The following is a 25,667-nucleotide window of genomic DNA, read 5'->3' as shown; positions in this document are numbered from 1 at the left end:
TTTTGCCTATAGTGGATACTTTCAAGTACCTTAGTGGTGTTCTTAATATTATATTGAAATTTTATAATCATTATCTGTGATGTGTTAACCCAATAAAGATATTCTACTACATCTTGAATAAAGTTTGGAATTAGAAGGAAAAAAAGCAACAAAGAAAACCACAACTTGGGGGCTGCAGAGGTGGCTCAGCGGTTAAGAGCACTAACTTCTCTTCTGGACATTCTGAGTTCAATTCCCAGCAACTACTTGGTGGCTCACAACCATCTGTAATAGGATCTGATGTTCTCTTCTGGTGTGTCTGAAGACAGCTACAGTGCACTAATAAATAAATCTTAAAAAAAAAAAAAAAAAAAAAAAAAAAAAAAAGAAAGAAAAAGAAAACCACAACTATATATATGAAAACAAAGTGCATGTGCTTCATGTGTTAAATCTTTCTATGTGCCTTACTATGCTACGAAATGAAGAAAACAGCTAACTCCTCCCAAACAAAACAAACAAACAAACAAAAACAGTAAGAGCTTTGTGAAGACAGGAAACTTGATCTGTAAAAGCCATTTGTTCCAGATACTACCAAACACTAACTCAAATCTCAAGATGCTATAGGGCATGTTACTGTGTAGAATTCTTACCTGCCATTGACGGGCCATGTCCGAGTGATGTCACTCACATAGCAGGAAGATTCACAACCTCCATCAAGAAGCACCATTTCACCATCCTGGAAAGACAGGGGAGGAGGTAGCAATCTCACAACTGCCAGCTGTTTCTGCTCTTCTAAATGTCTATGGGCACCAGAGAGACGGCTGGTGGGTATGAGCACCTGAGCCCTCGTTCTTACAGAGGAGTTGGGTTCCTAGCGCCCATAAGGTAGTTCCCAACCATCCTTATATCCAGGTCCAGGGGATCTGATGATATCCTGTAACCTCCATGGGTCCATGCAAGCAAAGCACTCTCACATCCACCCAGCCATGCATCCACCCAACCACGTACAAGCATAGTCTTGCGCCAGTAGGGTGGTTCAGTGAGTAAGGATGCTTGCTGTACAAGCCTGAGAATCAAAAGTTCCCTGGAGTCCACATAAAGGTGAAAGTAGAGGACTGATGCCACAAAGTTGTTCTCTGACCTCCACACATGTACCTATTTACACACATATCACATACACAGTAAAAATAACATCAAGAAGGCCTCCTAGTTTATTATTTGTTCTTGGAGACAATCTTACTGTATAGTTCTGGTTTGCCTGGAACTTGCTATGTGGGACAGGCTGACCTTGAACTCAGAGAGAACCACTTGCCTCTGCTTCCTGAGTGTTAAGTTTAAGGATGTGTGGCACCACTCTCCATTATTTTATTAAACCAAACAAACCGCAATCTTTTAAGGAAAACCAATCTGAAATTCCTTCTTTCAAAAGAGACATCATTTAGGTCCTGGAGAGAGAGCTCAATGGTTAAGAATACTGAATACTCTTGCAGAAGACCCAGATTTGATTTCCAGCATCCATGTGGTGGCTCACAACCATCTGTAACTCCAGTTCCAGGGGATCTGATGTCCTCTTCTGGCTTCTGGGGATGGGGTATGTGTGTGTGTGGTGTCCAGGCACACAGCATGCATACACACACACACACACACACCACACACACATACACACGCATGTAGTATGATTTATCTTGTACCTCTGGCTCTTTGAAGACTCACCTGTTGCTAGTCAACTGGCCCTTTAAGAATTCTTAGCTATGCCGGGCAGTGGTGGTGCATGCCTTTAATCCCAGCACTTGGGAGGCAGAGGCAGGTGGATTTCTGAGTTTGAGGCCAGCCTGCTCTACAGAGTGAGTTCTAGGACAGCCAGAGCTACACAGAGAAACCCTGTCTCGAAAAACCAAAAAAAAAAAAAAAAAAAAAAAAAAAAAAGAATATTTATTTAAAAAGCCAGCTGAGGCAGAGAAAGAAGTGTAGAGGGTGGTGCTAGCAGTTCGAACAGCTAAGATTTCTTTAAGCGCAAGTTGACTAGCAACTGTGGATCCTTTAAAAGGCTAGGTACACAAGATAAATCATACTACACATACATGCAGACACACATACACACCATACCACCCGCCCCATAAAAAAAAAAAATTAGGAAGTACTCTTAACTGCTGGGACATCCCTCTAACCCCAACGTTATTATTACTATAAATATTAAGAAAACTATGTATGTTAGTTGGTACCCACTTCTTTACTTAAACACAATTACTCAGCCTCTTTTCTCTGGTTCTCAGTGTATAGCTCTGCTAGTCTGGAACTTGCCATGTAGACAAGGTTGGCTAAGAATTCACTATTTAGCCTCTTAATTTTAGCATTTCTTGTCTGCTGCCATAATACATGAGGGAAAGAACAAAACTTTGTACTTGTCCTGATCTCTTCATACACTTAGGAGATAGGGCATATTTTTTGTCACATGTAAATAAAAACAAATTCTGGCATAAAAATGATGGTATTTACAAGTAATAACAATTTTAAAGAATAGAAATGGCAACAGATGGATAAACTCCCTGATAAATGGCAACTTGGCTCTGTATAAACATTTTATAAAATGCCATACAAGTTCAGTTGGTCTGTTCATTTCTTAAAGAAACTGTCATCAGAGCGTGTTGGTACAAGTCTTTAGATCTTGCAGAGGCAGATAGGTCTCTGTGAGTTCAAGGTTAGCCTGGTCAAGTTCAAGAAGAGCCAGGGATGCACAGAGAAACCCTGTCTAGAAAAACAAAAACAAAATAAAAACTGTCCAGTGAAATCTATTTTTGAGAAAAGATGTATTAATTATGTTTTTGAAGCAGATTTAAACATGACTATGTCTTAGGTAAAATATACAAAGTAGTAGAAAAATGTGTAAAGTTGTCTCAGGAAAATAAACTCAATTGATGTAATCACTTTGTAAGTTTTTGGTATTATCAAAGATGCAAGTATGTGTGTCTTTCAGCCCAGAAATTCCACTCGTATGTTTCTGTTGGATATACTTATTAGCATATTATGCCAGGACAAAGACAATAATTTCCAAAGAACACTGTTTATAACATTGTGAATTTGGAAAAAACATGTAAATGTCTATTATCACATAAAAAAATCAAGCAAAAAGTTCATAGTATTAAAGTGACTTAAACATAACAATTATGTTTGTATATGGTACAGCTCAGTGTTAGAGCACCTGTGGGACCCATGTTTCATCCCTAGCACCGAAAACAACATAAACCCCAAAAACACTGCTTATGCCTGTAGTATCAGCTACTCTGAGAAGGTTGAGACAGGATGACAGCTTAAACATAGGAGTTTGTAGACAGCCTAGGCCACAGGTTAGACTTGTCTATTTAATCCTACCTACAAACTCTAGTATTTAAGTAATATTTTTATGAAAAAAAAATGATGTGTTTTTAAATAAAAAATTAAAATGTTGCAATGTTTTAATTTTTATGAATTTCTCTTTAGTTCAGTAGGAAAGCTAGCTAGCTTTACAATGGCCTTGTTGTTTGTTTGTTTTGTTTTTTGTTTTTTGAGACAGGGTTTCTCTGTATAGCCCTGGCTGTCCTGGAACTCACTCTATAGACCAGGCTGGCCTCAAACTCAGAAATCCACCTGCCTCTGCCTCCCAAGTGCTGGGATTAAAGGCATGTGCCACCACTGCCCACGGCCTTGTTGTTCAAGCTATTGACTATCATGTCACAAAGTCTCTAGGTCACTCCATTGAACACTTGTGACAGGACAAGAGTGAAAAGACACATCACATCCTAACAGTCTTTACAAAAATTAATTTAACCCTTTAGACCACAGTTTGTTCTACATCACTGAAACTAAAATGGACAAACTGCAGCTGTGTGTCACTAGGACTGCTGTCCAAAAAGGTGAATGGCTTACAATGCTGTCCAAAAGGTAAATGGTTTTAAGCCAGGCATGTGGTGCATGCTATAATGCCATCACTTGAGAGACTGAGGCAGGAGGATTGCTCCAAGTTTGAGGATAGCTTAGGCTACAGAAGAAAATTCTAAGCTAGCCTGGGCTATGGAGCCAATACCACAACCCTATTCCAAAACATTCTGAAGTATATAAAGTTCAAAAGTAAATAAAATCAAATTATGTAAGATTATATTAGTGGTAAAATAAAAAGAAAAACTAAGGTATGGGCTGGAATGTAGCTTGTAGAGTTCTTGCCTAGGATGCACAAAGCCTTAGGTTCCATCTCCAGTACTATACAGAACTGGGTATAATGGAATCCTCCTGTAGTCGGTAATCCTAGCACTAGAGAGGGAGAGGCACACAGGAAGGTTCAGGGTCATTCTTGGGTTTAATACCAGTCAGGACTACATCAGACCTGTCTCTAAAACACCACTACCACCATTCTCACCAACTAAACAAAGAAACAAAGACAAAGATATGATCACCACCACTATAAACAAATACATGGAAAAAGAAAATCCTGAATTAGTAGGCAGAGTAAACCCACAAAGGAAAATACCAGCTCAAATGTCTCCGTCTCCACAGGCAAGCTTACACACTGCATTCTGGACAGGAACCGCCTGGCTCCAGCCAGGTGCTGCTCAGACCCTGCCTGTGTACTATGGCTTGCTAATGTTTAGCGCTTATCTTTTTTATCCACTAAGCATGCAAGCTAGTAACTGTTCTCACCTAATAGGGCTACTCCAAGGACCAATGAAATAATATCCATTAAACCATTTTAGAAGTAATAAAGTATGTTTTAATGGCACTCCATTTGTGAGGGGAAAGGTATGGAGCTCTCTACTGGGGACCGGGAGCTCTCTAGGAGCAGAATGCAGGGGTGCTCTGGTGATTACCTTGATGAGCTGATTATTCTTCACATAGTGCAAAGTGTTGGAACGATTACCTCCTGCAACCACAGGTGGGTAGGCTAAGATGTCGGCACCTCGGGCACGGCACTCAAATTCAAACTGTGAAAACAACAAAGTATGACTCACAATTTCTGTGGACCTTCCCCAGCCCAGGCTGTCTTCAAGCACTACAGCTGTGTGAACTGTAAGTCATTATGGGAACCCAGCCATACTTAACCAAATGGTTTACAGCATCAACCCCCACATTTCTTTGACTCTTTCCTGCTGTACTATATTCTAGTCTATAAATATCCGCTTATATCAACCCTGTTATTCAACTTTACTACATACATGTATATTTTGAGACAGGAGCTCAGGCAGCCCAGGTTGACCTCAAACTTACACTATAGCTAAGGATGACTCTGAACTCCTGACCACAATGTATACATTCCCTAAGTGCTGCAATTCGACATACACCAATACATCTGGCTTCAACCTTATTTTTTTTTTTTTAAAGATTTATTTATGTATGTGAGTACACTGTGGCTGTCTTCAGACACACCAGAAGAGGGCATCAGATCCCATTACAGATGATTATAAGCCACCATGTGGTTGCTGGGAATTGAACTCAGGACCTCTGAAAGAGTTCTCTTAACCCCTGAGCCATCTCTCCAACCCTCGACCCCAACCTTATTATTTAATCTCTTGTAATTTAAATTTCCCATGGTTTTCAAAGTAAGCCCAGAAGATGACAGAGAAAATCTGTAGAGAAGGCTGAATGCAAAAATACATATAAGGCTATTATCAGTTAAATAACAAAGTACAGCTTACTTTTAAACAATACTTCTAAGTGGCTAATTTCAGTCTTGCAAAGAGTCTCACTGGCCAAAATGCTCTGGGTAGATGGAAAAGGATGTTAGGAAACTAAGCTCTGTCACCTTTGATACTCTCTGACTCCACCTGGTACACACACTCAGCATCGGTCTCCTTTCACAGGGTTAAGTCTTTCTTCACTGGCTCTGCTCTGCACATCTCTTCAATGAAACACTATATGTTTTACATGTATAACAAGTAAAATTAACATTTGAGAAGGATATACTGTCATTTCTGTGTCTGCCAGCAAGCCAATGTATGCTACCTGTAAGCCAGTGAATTCACTGCCTGCCCCAATGTGACTTTCCCTCTACTTGGAGCTCACCTTCGCGTAAAGAAAGGCTTCATCTATTGGAGCTTTACTGGCAAACATGGTCTCTAGAAAAGCCTGCAAAGAGAGGGAGGGGAGAATGAATGCAGTGTCATCTTATCTGCCACTCAAACATTCAAAAAGTTGGAGTTTAAATAAGAAGCACCTTTCATCGCTGGGTGTGGCGGCACATGCCAGGGCCACACAGAGAAATCCTATCTCAAAAAAATTTTTTTCCCCAGTGAACCAGACCATGATTGGTTTGAATTACCAGATACACTGACATCAGTGGTATTTGGAAACCTTAAGGAGCTGGAAAAGTAGATTGGAAGGAAAATGAAGATTGGTAACAGGTCTGCTAAATATTCAGGAGTGTAGTTACCACCTTCAGCAGTGTCACAAATTAGGCTAAGGATGCTTACAGATGAGCGTCTCTCTTTGGTCAACAGGTGAAGTGCTAACCAAAATAACTTGTGTCATTCACAATAATATCTGAGGAGCTGTGAGATTACAACTGAAATGAATAAGTGACAAGCTGATGCTGACACAGGGTGAGAGATCACGGAACAAAGAGTTGTCAGTGAAGGAAATGAGTGACTTTCTAGGTCACTGTGTACAACAGCCTTATAAGCCTCTGTAAAAAGTGTTTCTTGTTAGTTTTAATTTTAAAGGAGTGACATTTCTTTCTCACTCTGTAGACATGATCTCACAAAGCAGCTCTAGATGGCCTGAAACTTGGTATGTAAATCAGGCTGGCCTTGAACTCACAGATATCTGCCTTTGCCCCCCAAGTACAGGGGTTAAAGGTGTGTACCAACATGCTCTGCAATGAGTGAGATTCTTTGCTTTAAACAGCAATAGCCTGATCAGGCTAAAAGTGTGTTCACCGATTCACGGAGAAGTACCGTATTTATCAAAATTAATTAAGAGAGCATTCTACCATATATACCCATACATAAACCAGGAATGGTGGTGTATACCTTTTAAGACCAGCATTTGGAAGTCTGGGTAGGATTTTGAGTTCAGGGTTAGCCTGGTCTGTACAGTGAAACTCTACCTCAAAAAAAAAAAAAAAAAAAAAAAAAAAAAAAAAAAATCAAGCATGAAAAGAAATGGCCATTCCCTCTAATGCCTTGAAATGAAATAATCATGCCCCTCCTTGGTCAAATCAATGTGTACTGAAGATGCAGGAATGCTATGGATGCTTGCCTATGTGATACTATAGGACAACAGCATGTCTTTTGGGTAGGGATGACTGAAAAGGCACTTCTAGTAGACTACATGAGTAGGCTGTAGGACCTCAGAAAGATGTAAAAAAAGATTAAGATCTTCTCTATTAGCAGGCATGGTGGTACTTATCTGTAATCTTAACACTTGGAAAGCTTGAAGTTAGCCCATGCTATTTACTGAGACCCTTTCACAAACTAAAGTTCAATACTTTAACAAGTGTTTATTAACACTGACTTGGCCAATGATTTTTCCTCCTGATATGACATCAAAAGTGCAGGTAGCAACAACAAAAAGACAAGTTGACCTCATAAAAATTAGAAAAAAATTGTGCATCAGGCAGGTAAGACAGCCCAGCAAGGTGCTTACAGTAAAGCTAGACAAATCCCTGGAGCCCATGTAAGGGTGGGGAGAAACAACTTCACAAAGCATGCATATGTCGTGGAGTATCATATGGGCCCACACACAGCAATAAATAAATAATAAAAAAGGATACTATCAACTAAGAAAGAGTGGGCCCAAAGACTGAGAATATATCTACAGATCTGAGATTAGTGACTAGAGTGTATAAGGTCTATGAGTAGCTCAGCCACACTAAAAATAACCCAACCACTGTAGAAAACAGTATGGCAATTTTGGGAAAAAAAAATTGATGTTGGCTCACACCTGCAATCCCAGACCTTGGGAAGCTGAGACAGGAAGATCATTATGAGTTCAAGGATAGTATAGGCTATAGAGTAAGACCCTATCACAAAAATGAAACAACAATATAAATCACAGAATTATTATATGATCTAACAAGTCTACTTCTGGCTGAATAATCATGTTCATACCAGCACTATTCACAATAGCCAACATATAAAAGAACTATGTATCCACCAACAAATAGACAAATATATGGATACATAAAAAATTACACACACACACACACACACACACACACACACACACACACATCAATCACATAATGGGATAATACTTAGGTATAAAAAATTTTGTTATTTTGAAAACATTATGCTACCTAGGTGAAATAGACTACTCATAAAAAGGCAAATGCTTCATGATTCTACTTGTAAGTAGCAGCAAGAATAGACAAATTGGTAGAAACAGACTATGAAAAGGAAGTTGCAAGAGTCTAGGTGGGGGAGGAAAGGGGAAGTTGCCCATTGAGTACAGAGTTTTTACTTGAGATGGTAAGTCTGGGTGATGATCTCAAACCACTGATCTGTACACTTAAAATACTTAAGTATCTGCATATCTCACACATGCACTCACAAACACTCACCAAATATATGCACACATGCAATTGGAAACAATAAGGACAATAATTATAGTCTAAACCAACTCGGCTTTTATACAGTTAATTAACAATGACACAGAACAACACAAAACCTGATGTCTACAGGAAGGTAGAGATAGGAGATCTGTTATTCGCTTCTCATCAAGCTCTTCAGGTCACAAAACTCCCAAGGCAGACACACTCAACAGTATTGGAACTTAAAGGAATTTACAAAGAAAAAGACTCAATTAGTATTTATTATCAGATGCCAAAAACACTGGCTTTGAACATTAATGTGGAAATGGAAGAAGAAAACTTTGAAATCTAGGACTTCTTGACTCAGACTCTGGCAAAGAACTCAAGACCTCTTACAAACATGTGAGTAAAAGGCCTGGAGGTGGAGAGCGAGCTCTTTAGACCTAGGAGACACAAGAACACAGCACTGTGTAGGCTGCTGCTGAGTCTCTTAGGAATGACAAAACTTAGGACTGTGGACATACTGCTGGAATAATACTGCAGTTAGGTTAAAGATTGAAATGAATGGTGGTGTACTTCTTTGCTGAATATGTGGGTGATAAGCATATAACATCTGAAATCCACCCCTCTATTTAAAGAAAAAATGCAAAATTTACAAACTTTCCCTTCTTCCAGTACTCACTGGGATTAACTACACCAACCCAAACAGTAAATATGAAACAACTTAATACTCACATGGCAGCCAGAGCTTACTGCCTATACTAATGTGGAAGGCTTACAACTCAGGAGACTAAGACACTGAGAATATACAAGGCCCCAAAACAAACTATCCAAGAGCCTCTACAGTACCTGATAAAGTACCCAACAGAGAGAACAAGTTGATGGTGAGTGGCATTCTGTATAACTCTTGTCAATTACATTTTTCTCACTATGACTCATCAGGGAGTGCCAATAACAATTTATATTCCTTATCTGGGTGGTGGCAGCACATACTTTTAATCCCAGCACTCGGGAGGCAGAGGCAGTCAGATCTCTGAGTTTGAGACCAAATGGTCATTCCAGGACAGCCAGGACTACATAGAGAAACTGTCTCAAAAAATAAAATCCATTCCCAACAAAAACCCCAACAATAATAACAAAAATAATTTATATTTCCAAACATATTTACAGAATCACCTCAAGAATACGTAGGGTAGTGGAGGTGTAGTTCAGTGGTAGATGTGCTTAGCAAATCCATGAGGTCTTGGGTTCAATTCCTAGCAATCATCTTTTCAGGGAATATTTAAAGAATAAGTATTTTCCCTATATTGCCACAGTTCAGTGAGAGAGGACCTAGATTTAGCACAATTGGTGTCTTAAAAGTATTTTTTCTTAATTTGTGTAATGCTCTGGCATCTGTGGCTGTCTGTGAGGGACTGCTCTTCCCAGGGTTATGCTAGTACTTAAGACGTCTTAGATACAGCAACCACCTTGTCTATGAGTACCCCTTTACCATGTAAACAAACCAGTCATGAATCTTTTATCCTTCCTCATATCCACCCCCAATTTGAATCTTTTTACCAAACTTCTGCAGTTCAGAACACTGTACCTTGCCCTAAATTACCTTAGGCAAAGATACCAGAAAACCAGAGTCTTTATCTGCAGCCCCTTTAAAGTCCACCCAAATTATTCATACTCTAATCTTAAATTTGTTTTTCCTGTCTGAATATACTTTCCTCTTGTTTCTTCTGCTTCCTGACCAAGAGTTCAGAAGAGGGTAAGCTCTCAATGGAAGAACAATGTGACCACTGAACCAAAACACAGGTTGCCTTTGTAGCCGATAAAGGAACTAGTAAGGGCCCTCAGAAGTAAGGGTCCTAAGCACTTGGGTGAGTGCTCACTTGGTTCACTGTCAACAGACATACAAGTGCTGTAATAAGCAGAAGTGGATCATGAATAACCAGACAAGGACCCCCATCCAACAGTGATGTGTCTGGGTATGCTGCCCCAGGAGTGAGGGTAAACATGTTCCTTCTTGGCATTTACAGTTGTTGTCTCCAGTAACAGTTGTTTGTATGAAGAAGAAAAAGTGGGAAGGAGGGCGGGAATGAAGAAGAAAGGGAGGGAAGAAGAAAGGAAGGAAGAGACCCCTCCATATAGGTAACTGCACTTTTTTTAATTTGTTTGTTTGTTTTTTTGTTTGTTTGTTTGTTTGTTTTTTGAGACAGGGTTTTTCTGTATAGCCTTGGCTGTTCTGGAACTCACTCTGTAGACCAGGCTGGCCTCAAACTCAGAAATCCGCCTGCCTCTGCCTCCCAAGTGCTGGGATTAAAGGCATGTGCCACCACTGCCCGGCAGGAGGCAACTGCTCTTGAGAAACCTCCATGGCAGTTCAGAGGGCTGCTGAAACTCACGAAAAAAACCCTCTGTCAAGGAACTCAAGGAGACAAGGCTATAGCTTGTCTGATCTCTTGACATGGCAATCAAGGTTATGATATCAATGAAAGAAAGAGATCAGTACTGTGCTGCTCTGACATCTTACACTGGGTCTCACCAGAACACAAAGTGTTAATAAAAACTGCCCTGGCCAACAGCAGAGTCTTATGTTTTCTGTATGATGGTATCAGTGGAGTAGCTTGATGATAAAATTTCAGTGGGAAAATATGCGTTAAAATTGACGATCTATTTGATTGTAATAACCATTTCACTGTGCACACTGTTAAAGTCACCAGAATCAAATGAAGATGCTCCATTCAATTTTTTTTTTTTTTTTTTTTTTTTCCGAGACAGGGTTTCTCTGTGTAGCCCTGGCTGTCCTGGAACTCACTCTGTAGACCAGGCTGGCCTTGAACTCAGAAGCTCCATTCAATTCTATCTAGAAAATAAGACAAGGCCCAGTGAGTGGACAGTAGGTAAAGGTGCCTGCCATACAATTCCTCATGTAAAGGGAAGAGAGAACGAATGTCCAAACTGTCTTATGATCCCCACAAGTACACTGCAGCATGTGCACACAATAATAAAAAATAAAGGGTCTCATGCATGATTGCCTGATAATAAGTATCAGAAAAGATACAAGAACCACAAATGTTTAAAAGGTCACTGCAACCTTATGGAAAAAACACTCCTGTAAAACCTGTCTGTCTAACCTCAGATTGGCACCAACCTTGTTATTCATTCTTTGGACAAGTATTATTGCTTCAAAATGTTTTGCAATCTTCCCTTTTGCTTTGAAAGTTTTTCCTTTGCCATAACCTTTGCATATACTCACAGCTTGCACATCTGTGCTATATGCTATTCTCAAGTAAATAACACTACTCTTTGGAGACTTTTACTGAGGTTTCATCAACCTTCTGTACAGGTTAAATACAGACAACAAAAGCCAGTGAGATGGCTCAGTGGGTTAAGTTGCTTGCCACTAAAACTAAGGACCTGAGTTTGATCCCCACAGTCTACATGGTGGAAAGAGAGAACGAAATCTCACTGGTTGTCCTCTGATCCCTTGTGCGCACCATGGTGTGTATGTCCATTAGGAAGTGTAAGCAACAATAGAGAAAAGGAGCTGGGCAGTGGGTGCATGCCTTTACTCCTACAGTACTCGGGGGCAGGGGCAGAGGGGCAGGGGCAGAGGGGCAGGGGCAGAGGGGCAGGGGCAGAGGAGCAGAGGCCTCTGAACATGAAAGGCTTGAGTTTTATGACCTGACAAAGAAATATTCCCAATAGCAGCCATACCTCTGATGTCAGCTTCCCAGCAACTTGCATTCTCTTAATCTCTGCAGGAGACTTAACTAGTCGTAGGCGCTGTATCAGATGCTGGACACTCCGAACCTTGTTCTTGCTCCTGGCTTTGGCTTCAGTTAGAGGCTGCATGTAGTCAGAGTGAAGTTGTGCATGAGAAGGCTTCATCCAGTCATACCAAACCATGTTCGTCTCAGCTTAAAATGGGAAGCCAAAAATAAGTTTAAAAGCAACAGAGGCTGAAGGCCTACTTTAATTGGAGACTGCATTGGAACAGGGGCTAGCACAGTGGTGGGGCACTTGCCTAGTACACAAGGCACTCATTCCTTCGAAAATGAAACACAAACAGCGTAACAAAAAGGAATATATTGAGTAAGACAAAACTAAAAAAATCTGTTGTGTAGAATCCTAAAGGTTTGAGTGACACTTTCTCAAGAATGAAGCATCTGGTGGTTCTGACATAAATCACTGGAAAGGTCATTCTCTGAACGTGGTGTGACACTCTGGAATACAGACAGCTTTTTACCACAAAATTTCAATGTTCTTATGAAAAGGACAGATGGTCCTAAAGCTTTATTATAGTGAGAATTATGGTTTTTTTTTTTTTTTTTTTTTTTTTAACTTTCAAAGAATAAACACAATAGTTGTTCTTTACCTCCATAGCTGGTTTCTGCCCTTCTGAATTACTGGGCATGAAAATGAGAGTCATCTGCTTAATCACTTGTGTAAAATGGTTCAGAGACAAGCTAGCACAGTGCTTCCAGTTTGAACAGTCATGCACTGTATCTGTCATTTGTTTTGCTGTAAGATCTAAAAGGGTGGTACATTTATCGCCAAGGCTGTGCTCTAAGGCTGCTAGCAGTTCTCAACCTTCCTAATGCTATGACTTGTGATCATCTCAACTATAAAATTATTTCCAATGCTACTATATAACTGTAGTTTTGCTAGTTATGAATCATTATGTAAACATCTGATATGCAGGATATCTGATGTGTAACCCACAAAGGGGTCAGGAGCCACAGGCTGAGAGCCACTGCTCTATGGGCTCATAATGAAAATGATGTATACCACTCAGCAGCTTGTATATAATTTATCTTTCTGCTAACAGCGGATCAAAAATGACATTCTTCACTAAATCTGTAGGGTCGTATGATTAAAAAGTGTATTGGGACACAATAGGGGAAGAACTGAGGAAACTCTGACTGGGTATACATTACGATGCTACAGGCCAAACATTTTAAAAATAATGTCAGGGCTAGAGAGATGACTCAGCAGTTAAGAGCACTGACTGCTCTTCTAGAGGTCCTGAGTTCAGTTCCTAGCAACCACATGATGGCTCACAACCATCTGTAATGGGATCTGATGTCCTCTTCTGGTGTGTCTGAAGACAGCTGTCTTCTCATATAAATAAAATAAGTAAATAAATCAAGTCATTAAATGTATAGTACATGGAAAGTAATAATAGTATATGCCTTATTTATTTGAAAATTAAAAATCTATATTACTTATATTTAGTGTATGAAATCAAAGCTCAGCACTTATTGGGTTGGTTTTGTATGACAGTGCTGGGGTCGGAAACTGAGACCTGGTACATGCCAGACAAATGATATACTATAAGATACAACTCCAATGCAGGTTTTTAGATAAAACTTGTAAATAAATTTATTAGATTCATTAATACTTTCCAGTATCTAGTACTTTTACCTTTCAAACTACTAACATTTAGAATAATAGATTAGCCAGGCATGGAAGCACTTGGACAGCACCTTTAATCCCAGATGGGTTGGGTCTCTGTGAGTTTCAGGACAGCTGGGGCTATATAGAACCTTGCCTTGGAAAGAAAAACAGTAGATAGAGCTGGGCTTGGCATGCCTTCAATCCCAGCACATGGGAAGGAAGCAGAGAAAAGCATATCTCTGTGAATTCCAAGGCAGCTAGAGCTACAGTGAGACTGTCTCAAAACAAGTGAGCCAGCAGAAAAGCCAAGCAAACAAAAAGAACACTGAAGGTGCTTCACTAGTAACTTTAGCTAGACTCAGGAACCATGTAACAGTGGAGGAAGAGAACTGACTCCACAAAGTTGCTCTCTTAATATCCACATGTGTTGTGGCACATCTGTCCCCCCCCCCCCCTCTCTCTCTCTCTCTCTCTCTCTCTCACACACACACACGTGCACATGTACACACACCTAAAAACAAACTTTAAAGAAATGGTGTGTGTGTGTGGGGGGGAGACAGTGAATAAGAAAAGCTCTTTTAAGAAACACATGAGGATTTAAGTATAAACGGTTAGATAAATTAAAAAAAATAAGTGTAGGAATACTTTGACTGTATTATGGGTATGTGTGTATGTACCATGTTTGTGCCTGGTACCTGCGGAGGCCAGGAGAGAGAGGGTGTTAGATCCCAGGGACTGGAGTTAGGACAGCTGTTGAGTCATCACGAGGGCAACTTTGTGGATTAAAGGTATCCCAAGTCCAGCTTTTTTTTTTTTTTTTTTTTTTGGTTTTTCGAGTCAGGGCTTTCTGTGTAGCCCTGGCTGTCCTGGAACTCACTCTGTAGACCAGGCTGGCCTCGAACTCAGAAATCCACCTGCCTCTGCCTCCCAAGTGCTGGGATTAAAGGCGTGTGCCACCACTGCCCGGCTCCAAGTCCAGCTTTTACCTATGGGTGGAAACCAAACCCGGGTCCTCTGGAAGACCCACCAATGATCTTAACCACTGAGTCACCTCTCCAGTCTCAGATTAACTTTGACTGCCAAAGACAATAAAGGCAGCAATTTATGTAAGAAATTGAAAGGCCAGAAAGGAAATGCCTTTGAGCTCAAAATTTATGAGGATTCCACAGCCCCAATACAGGTCTCATCATCTAACCCAGACTGATCTTCAACTTTTACAAATGTTCATGCCTTAGCCTCCCTGAGTGCTGGGACACAACATGTACCACCACATTTAGCAATAGTTTTGTTTTCTACACAATGCCCAAAGAAATGCTATAGGAGAATTAGTTTAAAATTCTATTGTAAGCCAAGGAAGGCTGGAGTTGGCCTGTGCTTTGGCTTTACCAGCATTACCTCTCAGTTTTGGTAGCAGGTGTTGAAATTCTTCCAGCGGGTAGGCTTCATCCACTCCAGTTAAGGCTATTGCTCCATCTGTGCCAGATCGAGGGCCATCCCACAATTCTCGACCAGGATCTCTCCGAGGCACAAAAAGCATGGCCTTATGGGATGGTAACTGCTTCCCAGAGAAGCTCTGAAGGACCAGAATGCTATCAGGCTCTTGGAATCCACAGAGATACAGGAAGTTGTTGTCTTGATGGAATGTGTAAGGGATGTCATTGCTCATGTAGTATGTAGGGTTAGAGAGTACCACCACTGTGTGCTCTGTTCCACTGTGCCCTTGTGCTTCTTTGTGGACCAGAGTCATAAGTTTGTGTCTTCGAAGTGCATATTCCACCTGAGATAGCCCTGGTGTCACCTCCCCTACAAATGGCAAGAAAAGAAAAGGGTCAGTTGATGCTCTGAATGGCTCTACTGCTGAGTATCTAAAGCTGTTACCATTAGATGGAGACATATACAATAATTTCTTTAATTGACCATATAGTACACAAGGAATTAAGATAATCCAGGTTGTTATTTCACTGCAATATTGTAGTCAAATGTCATTACATTGGAAAAATTGTGATTATGACCTCATAAGATTTAGTATAGATCTTAGGTTCCTTCTTTTATTCACCTAATCAAGTATTATTTAAAAAATATTTATTTTTCCTGAATGGGTGTTTGCTTGCATGTATGTCTGAGTATAATGTGTGTGCTTGGGCCCTCAGAGGCTAGAAGAAGCTGTTAGGTCCCCTAGAACTGTAATTACAGATGATTGTGTGCCACCATGTGGTGCTGGGAACTAAACCTGGATCTTCTGCAAGAGCAGCCAGTGCTCTTAGCTGCTGAACTATCTCTTTAGCCTTTTATAGAACATTATTATGTGGTAGGAACTGCTAGGCATATAGTCAGTTTCCCTGAAATTTCAATATATTAAAAACATTTTGATATATTATTTCTATATGACTTCCTTGTAAAATGAATGTAACTTCCACAACGCCAGAGTTTTGTCTGTTCAATATATCAAGGTACAAAATAATTGGAATATAGTAGACTTGATAAATGTTTGCTGATGGTCTATAGGTTCTGTTACACAGTTGGTAAAAAATTTTCTCCAATTTCAAGATCTCTTGATGCCAGGGTGAACCTTTCCTACTTTCATTCTATATCCAAAGCACAAGAACCAATGAAACAATCATTCAGGGGCTGACAAGATGGCTCAGTGGTCAAGAGTGGACACTCTCTTGTAGTCCTAAGTTAGGTTCCCAGCTCCCATGACAGATGGCTCATAACTGCCTGTAACTCTAGCTCACAGGGCTCCACTGCCTCTGGCATCCAAATATGAACTCATGGACACATATCCACACAACTAAAGAATAAAAACTTAAAAATTAACAGAGAGAAATTTACCAAAGCATATCCTTTCAGCCTTCACTTGCTGTTGCCAATAGCCTCACCTAAGAAACATATTCCACGTTCAAGAGCACTTTGACCTATGGCACACCAAGGACAGAGGAAAGTGATCTGTACTACCGACACTTCCACCTCAAGGGAACTGGAATCTGCTACTTCAGAAGAGGTGTGGGCTTGTTATGTTCTCGTATGTTTGTACTCATACACTCATACTTCTTCTTTGTCCTCCCTGGTGATCTATTAAGCATACTTCTACTGCTTGTGAACATAGCTAAACGCACACTGCAAGAGGCTCTGTGTCTTTAGAGATTCTTGCAAGCTCTTTGGATCCCTAGTCCCCCCTGCTAAATTCACATTGCAGACTCCCAATCTCCGTTCCTGGACTGAGCTCTGCTATCTGTGGCAACTTTCCAATTATATGAAACACCTGATGTTTTCTGAGTGCCCACTACATGTATAGACTAATCACCCTGTATCAACTCATTTAATCTATATAGTGATTGGCACTATTAAGTCTCCCAGTAGTGACCCATCTCCTGGTGTAAATATGCAAAGACAACTATGTATCAGTGCTGTGTGAAAAGGTACAGGTGTAAGAGCAGACAGAAACATAATTTTAGGAAAGAAGCAAACTTCTCTTTATAGCACTCTATTGGGGACTGAGATTAGAACACATGAAAATCTCTGTTTAACCTGCTCTTATACTACTTGAATTCTAAAGAGTATATGCTTTGATAATTAATTTCATAGAGAGAAAAAAGCAAAAAAGGGAAGCTTTGGGCTAGGCATGGTGGTGCATACCTTCATCAGGACTTGGCAGGCAGAGGCAGGAGATCTGATCTTTGTGAGTTCTAGGCCAGTCTAGTCCACTGTGAGACTGTTAAAGAAAGACATTGGGGTTAGAGAGATGTCTGAAACACAAGGACCTGACTTTGGATCCTCAGTGTCCATGTAAAGATGAGCAAGTTGTTACACACATAATCCCAGTGCTGGAAAAAAAGACAGAAGATCCTGGAGATTTGCTGGCCATCCAGTCTAGCTGAATTGACCAGCTCCAGGTATACTGAGATCTGTCTCTAAAAATAGGGCAGAGAGTACTAAAGCAAATGCTTGAAGCTGACCTCTGGAGCCCTTCCTCCCTCCCTTTCTTCCTCTCTCCCTTTGTGTGTGTGTGTTGTCTATGACATCACTGGCATAAATGGACCCTCACTTCTGGACAATCCCCTCCTTCATAAGCATTTATAGATTTAGCTTTTTGCTGCTGTTATAAACATCACTGCATTTGTATCCTGGTAGTTTTATGTCCTATGACCACTGTTTTCTCTCTGCCTTTGTCATAATTCCCAGAGCAATTCTAGTAATCAGAAGAGGACCTTGAGAATTCTCTTTGTAACTATGTTCAGCATACGTAACTCAATTGTGCTTTACTTTGAAACTGTCTAATTTTACTTACTTGTGTAGAACTAAGAACAGCAAATCCTGCAGTATGCACTCTATTAATAAACTATGTTTAAGCCAGATATGGTGACACTTGTCTTTGATCCAGCACTTGAGAGGCAGACACACATAAAACTATAGTTCAAGGCTAGCCTGGTCTATGTAGTTAAATGTCAGGTCAGCCAAGGGCTACATACTGAGACCTTGTCAAAAAAAAAAAAAAAAAAAAAAAAAAAAAAAAAAAAAAAAAAAAAAAGAACAATAACAAAACCTTTTTAAGTTAAAAATAAAAATTTTGTTCACTGTTACTGATAATCAAAAGCCACCCTGATATAAAGTCAAAATGATTTCATTATAATTTTCTGTGAAACTTGGATTTAACTAGGTCGTGGCAAATTTTCTGAAATCTGACATGCTCCACACCCTATATCCTAACCTCTTCCCTGAATAGATGTTTTACCAAATAATTTTGAAATGTTCTGCCAAGTTCCTACATAACTAAAACCCCTTGGCAACCCCCTAGCCTTGCAGTTTGTTTGGGCTACATAAGCCCCACTTTTTCCTATGTTCAATGCTATTCTTCTCAACCTTTCTAGAGCCCTGTCCGATGGAAAATAAAGCTTGCTTAATTTGACCAAAGATTTTGGGTAATGGTGTTTACTCTCCTTCAGCCAGATTAACTAAGATCTCGTCCCCATATTTTTTCCTTCTAGGAGCCTCCCAAGTCTCCTAGAACTATTGGGCAAAAATCTGAACTTTGTACCAGAGCTAAAGCACAGCTTAACTCTTTAATAACTATTCATGTTAAATTTGTCATTGTTACTCAACATTGGAAATTTCCTAGTTATCCAAGCAGCAAATGTGTGTGGGAGCATGTGTGCATGTGCCTGTGTGTGTACATGTGTATGAAGGGAATGCAAGGTTTGAGGAGCAGACTGGCAGCTCACTGCAGCAGGGAGGTCTGAGAACCGGCTGGCCTGCTGATCTACTTCCATAAAAGCAGATACTGGTTATAATTTTAATTCCTAATTCTGCTGCCTTTATCAATAAGAGCTGAGATTACAAGCATGTATCTCCACACTCAGTTTTCAGGGTTCTGGGGACTGAAACCAGGTTCTCAGGCATGCTGGGCAAGCATTCTACCAACTGAGCTATAGGCCTAGCCTCATTTAAAGCACTTGTTTATGAAGTCTAGTCTCATGAGAATGATTATTTTAAGGTCTTTAAAATATTGGCTGAAATTTTCCAAGTCTAATAACTATCAACAATTTGGAATGATCATTAGCTAAATGCTTTCAAATTCCCAAAATTTCATAGCAGTAAAGTAATAAATCATAAGAGAAAGCTTACATAGGAAAGGTACCTTTTTTTTCATCTGGTGGGGAGAGTGGAAAGCATGTAAAGGAATGAACTTTGTACTCTATTAGTAAGCTTGGCAGTTACAAAGGCCTTTGATCACAGAACCAACAGTTCATCTGGCCTGGATTTCTTCAGATAAAACTGTTATGTCTGAGTAGGCATGCTGGCACTTTATGAAACTGTAAATGATTAAGGATTAAAGTTGGCATTTGATCTTGTGGAATCAATTAAAGACAGAGGGGGCCCTTCTAATAACTTTGCTGAACCAATCAAAAGACTAGAAGTCTCACAATTCTAAGACTGCTGCCAAGAAGGAAGTTCCTTCAAGACATTTAGGGCTGGGCCTACTAAGAGAGCAAGAAGATTGTTCTTCATGTTTTGTTAGCCAAGCAGAAAACCCAGAGAGAAAAGAGCAATAAAGACTGAAAATGGCTGGAAAGTTGCAGATTTTTGCTGAACTCTAGGTATGTAGTTTAATTATTTCCTAAAACTAACTAGACTGATATTTTAAGGTGGTCTATTCCAAAAAGAATTGTTTAATATTGGGTAGTTTTTACTGTATACAAAGTAGTTTATGAACTAATTCACAGACAGGAAAGAGAAACTATTTTGTGTTTCCTTTGTAATGTGAGACATGGGCTTCTGAAAAATGAAATAATACTCAAGTAGACTTCATTTGCATGTATTGAGCAAAACAAGAGACAGAAAGGGCACATACCATACAATTCACTTATAGGGCAACATAAACAGGCATTTTGATCTTGAAACCAGAGGGATAGGTTCCCATGGAAGTGGGGGGGATCATCACATGAGGGAACTGTCTAGAGTATTGAGTGTGTGTGTCTGTCTGCCACAGTGTGTGTGTGTAGGTCAGAGGCCTCTGGGTTTCTGTCTTTACCTGCCACCTTGTTTGAGACAGGGTCTCCTGTTTGCTGCTGCTGGGCTAGCTGGCCCATGAGCTGTGGCAACACATGTGCAGTACTGTCTCTGGCTTTTGACATGTGTTCTGGGCCTTCTGCTGTGCATGTGTTCTGGGCCTTCTGCTGTGCAGCAAGTACTTTACCCACTGAACCATCTCCACCCTGCTCCTTTTTATTTTTTAAACAAGCCTCAAATAGCCAGGTTAGCCTCAAACTTACTGTGTAGCTGAGGACCTTGAACTTCTGATTCTCCTGAATACAAATTTTATAAGATAATATAATGTCCTATATATTGACCAAGTTCTAGGTTACACTTGTGGCTTTCTTTGCCAGAACATACTTAATTGTAGACTTGTAAAACTCACTGGATATATATTTTATCTGACGAAAAACATACATTGCCCTCTAAACTTTTATATTAAGGGACACATCTTTCAGGGCTGGGGATAGAGTTCAGCATAGAGTATTTCTTTAATGTGAGCTAAGGTATACCATTATACCTCAGTATACCACCCTCAAAACAGCAACAACAAAAACACATTAAAAAAAAACAAACAAACAAACAAAACTCCCCAAACCCCTAAACTCAATTGTATTTCTTTTTTATGTAGCAAGAGAGACTGAAAATACTACTAGATTAGTATCTGTCTTAAGTGTTATGAACTTATGCATGGTTAAAAATATAGGCTGGGGCTATAGCTCAGCAGTAGAGCACTTAGATAGTATTAGTATGCATGATACACCTAGCCAATTCCTTAGTAGCACCATGAAAGGAAAAGAAGAGGCAAATTCTGGTGTGTTGGAATCTTAGTTTAGCAAATCACTCAGTAACTTGGGAAGAGCCTCGGTTTCCTCATCTATAAAACAAAAAATAGAGGCTGGAGAGACGGATCAGTGATTAAGACCACTGGGTTCTCTTCCAGAGGTTCTGAGTTCAATTCCCAGCAACCACATGGTGGCTCACAATCATCTTTAATAGCATCTGATGCCTTCTTCTGGTGTTCATGAAAACAGAACACACACACACACACACACACACACACACACACACACACACACACACATATATATATATATATATATTACATAAATAAATCTTAAAAAAAAAACCAAGCCCAAACTAAACAAAACCAAATAAATAGTATGCACTTCACAAAGTTGTTAGCAGAAAAAAAAAGCTGCCAAAATACAATAAACACAACAATATAAGTACAAGCTATAATTATTACCAAAAATTAAGAATTTACAATTGCTAGCTGTGTGGTAGAGCATATGAGTGATACCAGCACCTAGAAAGTTAAGAAAGGAGAAAGCTTTTGAAGTCAACTTGGGCTACACAATGAACACCCGTCTCAAACTCAAAAATGACAGTAGAATCAGGTATGTGTGGTTCTGTATTTCCAGAACTTAGAGGTAGCAGGATTTGGAGAACAAGGTTATCCTTATGCTACATAGCAAGTTCAAAGTCATTTTAGCCAATATAAAACCCAACCCAACTCAACCCAAAAAGTACTACACTTGAGAGGTTGTCACCATAGTAATGCAATGGCTGGTCGGACTTTTTCAAGACGAAAATAGATGTGGAAAATCACTATTCATGTCCAAGTAATTAGGTGCATAGAAGTTTCAGGTCTTTGGTTTTCTCATTGAACAGCAACAAGTCAGAAGTGAGTAGGCTGGTCAGGTTTCCCCTACCCCCCCCCCCCCCCCAATCTTAACAGAAGTCATCTTGAAACAGAGAATTTCAATTGAGAAAATGCCTCCATAAGATTGATGTATAGGGCTGGAGAGTTGACTCAGCAATTGAGAGCATTGGTTGCTCCTTCGGAGGGTCCAGGTTTGATCCCTAGCACCTACATAGCAGCTTGTAACCATATGTAACTCTAGTTTACTTACACACAAGTAAATAAACAAATAAATGATACAAAATGAAATCAAATAGGAAATTTTTACATTTCAGCTCTAGATGACGGTGCACAGAATTCCAGATGATAGACATAATATAAAGGTGAACCAAAACTATTAATAGTCAATATGAATTAGACATATAGGTAAAAAGCTACAAAAGAATACAGACAGCAGACAGCCTTTGTTTAGGATTCAGAGGTGAAGGCTATTGCTCAGTGGAGAACACACGTAAAGGCTAGTCTTTATGAAGTTCTGGGTCTGGTTTCTAAAAAAACTCCAATTCCAGGGAATCTTATATCTGATGCCCTCTTATGACATCCAGACATAAGGCATGCATGTGTGTGTGTCTATTCACACACAGAGGCACGCACGCACGCACGCACACGCGCACACACACACACACACACACACACACACACACACACACGAAGGCAAAGCACGCATGCACATAATGTAAAATAAATCTAACAACAAAAAGGTTGAGGTGGTGGCCATGGTGCTAATCCTAGCACCTGGGGAGGGGAAGTAAGGAAGTCACTAATGAGTTCCAGGTCAGAAAGGGCTACATAAAGGATTGTGTCAAAAGCAAACACCATTATTTATTTCCCTTTCCCCTCCTTCCCCTTTTCCTTTCCCTCCCCTCCCCTCCCCTCCCCTCCCCTCCCCTCCCCTCCCCTCCCCTCCCCTCCTCTTCTTCCTTCTTCTTTCTAACCCTTAAAGATCTCCTGACTTGCTAAAATTTGATGAAGTAGGTCTATGGGGTCCTGGTATGCATATTTTCTTTGATAAACTTCATCCAATAGTTTTGACACACAACGGGGCATCAAACAAACAAACAAACACTTTTTTTTTTTTTTAAGGTTTTTTGAGACAGGGTTTCTTTGTGTAGTCCTGGCTGTCCTGGAACTCACTCTGTAGACCAGGCTGGCCTTGAACTTAGAAATCCAACTGCCTCTGCCTCTGCCTCCCAAGTGCTGGGGTTAAAGATGTGCGCCACCACTGCCCAACTCAAACACTTCTTTTTAAAGGGAGAACTTAGCTAAATTACATAAAAGATGAGTTTGTAAGTGACTTAGAAACATTTAAGGGGCAACATCTTGGGACTGTGAATCTATAACTGAACAGTATTTTTATAAGTAGTGAAATTATAAGCAACTAAAGTATGCTTTTCTACATTTGGTACTCTTTGTCTCATGATAGGACTCATCTAACAGGAGAGAGATTGATATATTCTGCTAAAGTTGTAGGCATTTTGTAACTATACTAAAGGCTAAATGTGAGATTATTTTTGGAGCAAAGCTACAACTGACAATTCCTTAAGTTGACTTCAGTTATGTAAGTTCTTACAGGGTCTCACAATGTAGCTCTGGTTACCCTGGAGCTTCTTATGTAGATCAGGGTGGCCTCGACTCACAAGATCCTCCTCCCTCTGACTCTCAAGTGCTAGAACTAAAGGCATGAGTCATCACTACTGGCTAAAACAGATGAAAAGAACATGTATTTGTGGGTAAGTGTATAGGATTCATGCTTAAATACCATTTCCCTGTAAAGTCCGCATGCTTAGTGGCATGGCACATGGACTCTTTAGACTTTAAGACATTGATGATTCTGTTTTATGCATGCATGCATGCGTAAGTATGTATGTATATATGTATGTATGTAATGTATGCACCTATACCACAGATCTTTGTTCCTAACATAATACTTTGACCAGGTACTGGACCATACTGAAGAGTGGCCTCTCCTTCCAAGCACAGAGCTCATACTACTGAGGAATGGGGGGAAGCTCCCACATGTAAGCTGTGATTAGGAGGATAGAATATAAAAAGCGTGCATATTCACCCACAAAAACTACTCAAAGTACTATTTTTCTCCTCTTAAAGGAAAATTTCATGTTCTATATGATCAGTATCAAGACTGAATATATTGATGTTTTGTTTCAAGTTGTTTTTAATACTTTTTTCAGAGCGATACTCAGATCTGTGACAAAGGCAAAAATAAAAGTCATGTACAGAATGTAGAAAGCAGTGATTTAGACATGAAGTCATTCACATGACTGTATGTTCAAGGCCCGGGAAATGCAGCTTACCACAAAGTATTTCACCACAAGAAATCAGTAATTTCAAAGCTGGTAAAACTTAAGTATCAATTCAACCTTTTCTTCTTCCTTTAAACAGAAACTACAAGTAGGTTGATAGGGTAAAAAATATCAACTGGACTACTATTATGCTTACCTTACAGCTTTGAAAAACTCTGATTTCTTGTGTGTTTCAGTGGTGAGCTGCATTTCCTGAGTGTCAGCAGACTTCCCAGCAGGAATTCCAGTCTGATGAAGAATCAGCCAAAGGAAGTCCTCACTGAGAGATACACTGGTGTCATTCACTGAGTGGAGACAGTGAAAGAGTAACATATTTCTAAAGGGAATTTACAGTATTAATACATGTGCTTTTGTAGCAACTCACAGAAATATACTTTTATCTTTCCGTGGAAGAAATAAGTAATTTTCCTCAAAGCCCTAGCTTTCTCTCTAAAGTCTTTTCTGTTTTACTCTGCTATCCCATCTCTGGGATGCTATTCATAACTGTATCACTATCTTCCTAAACATAAATCAAAATAATCTAAAGTTGTAACATGAACAACTGTGATGGCACACGTTCTAGAAGTAGCTCTGGGTGGGTTGTGGGGGAGAGAAAGAAACCTTCCAAGTCCTTCGCATGACTTTTAATCAGCTGGAGTAGGACACTTCTTATAGCAATAAACAACTGGAAATTCTGTTCAACCTACATTGAAGTAATTAAAAATTTCAAACAAATATTTAACATTTTAAATAGAAACAAAGGATCTATAAAAACTAGCACTATAAACTATGAATTAGAATTTTTCTTTAAAAAAAAAATACTGAAATATGAGGCTGGAGATGGCTTGATGGTTAAAAGTACTGGCTGCTTTTTTAGAGGACCTGAGTTCAGTCCCCAGGACTAATATGGCAGCTCACAACCATCTCTAACTCCAGTTCCAGAGGCTATAGTGGCCTCCATGGGCAGTAGGCACATATGTGGTACATAGATAGACATAAAGGCAAAACTCTCATATCAAAAAAAAAAAAAAAATCCTGAAAGATAAACTTTTTACTGGCTATTCTGAATCATAGTTTATTGCATTTATTATTCTAAATTGGATGTCAATAGAGTACTGGTAGTTCAATGGATGCATCTAAACTTAATTAAAATAAAAACTTCAACACCTCAGTCCCATTAATATTACCAGTGTATAATTATGACACACAGCTAGTGAGAAAAAATTTAATGAATAGCAATATTCTAGACAGAGTATCTAAACTA

The 25,667-nt window shown here is 39.7% G+C and overlaps 1 protein-coding gene across 3 annotated transcripts in view; it reads right to left on the bottom strand.

Moving 5' to 3' along the window:
• Window positions 1-25,667, bottom strand: part of Xpnpep3 (X-prolyl aminopeptidase 3) — a 49,006-nt gene that overhangs the window by 12,430 nt on the left and 10,909 nt on the right. For 2 of the 3 annotated variants that reach the window (XM_034515936.2, XM_076911671.1), the window contains exons 3-7: window positions 15,263-15,670; window positions 12,185-12,387; window positions 6,010-6,072; window positions 4,818-4,931; window positions 630-715 (exon numbers count right to left, since the gene is read on the bottom strand). In XM_034515936.2, the coding sequence (XP_034371827.1) occupies window positions 630-715; window positions 4,818-4,931; window positions 6,010-6,072; window positions 12,185-12,387; window positions 15,263-15,670 (874 nt within the window). Of the gene's footprint in view, window positions 1-629; window positions 716-4,817; window positions 4,932-6,009; window positions 6,073-12,184; window positions 12,388-15,262; window positions 15,671-24,560; window positions 24,709-25,667 lie in introns of all 3 variants that reach the window. The other variant, XM_076911672.1, reaches the window with a different exon arrangement.

The sequence above is a fragment of the Arvicanthis niloticus genome, chromosome 13 (assembly GCF_011762505.2).
Source record: "Arvicanthis niloticus isolate mArvNil1 chromosome 13, mArvNil1.pat.X, whole genome shotgun sequence".
Taxonomy (NCBI): Eukaryota; Metazoa; Chordata; class Mammalia; order Rodentia; family Muridae; genus Arvicanthis; species Arvicanthis niloticus.
Note: the sequence above shows the minus strand (reverse complement) of the source record. Positions and strands in the feature narration are given on the sequence as shown.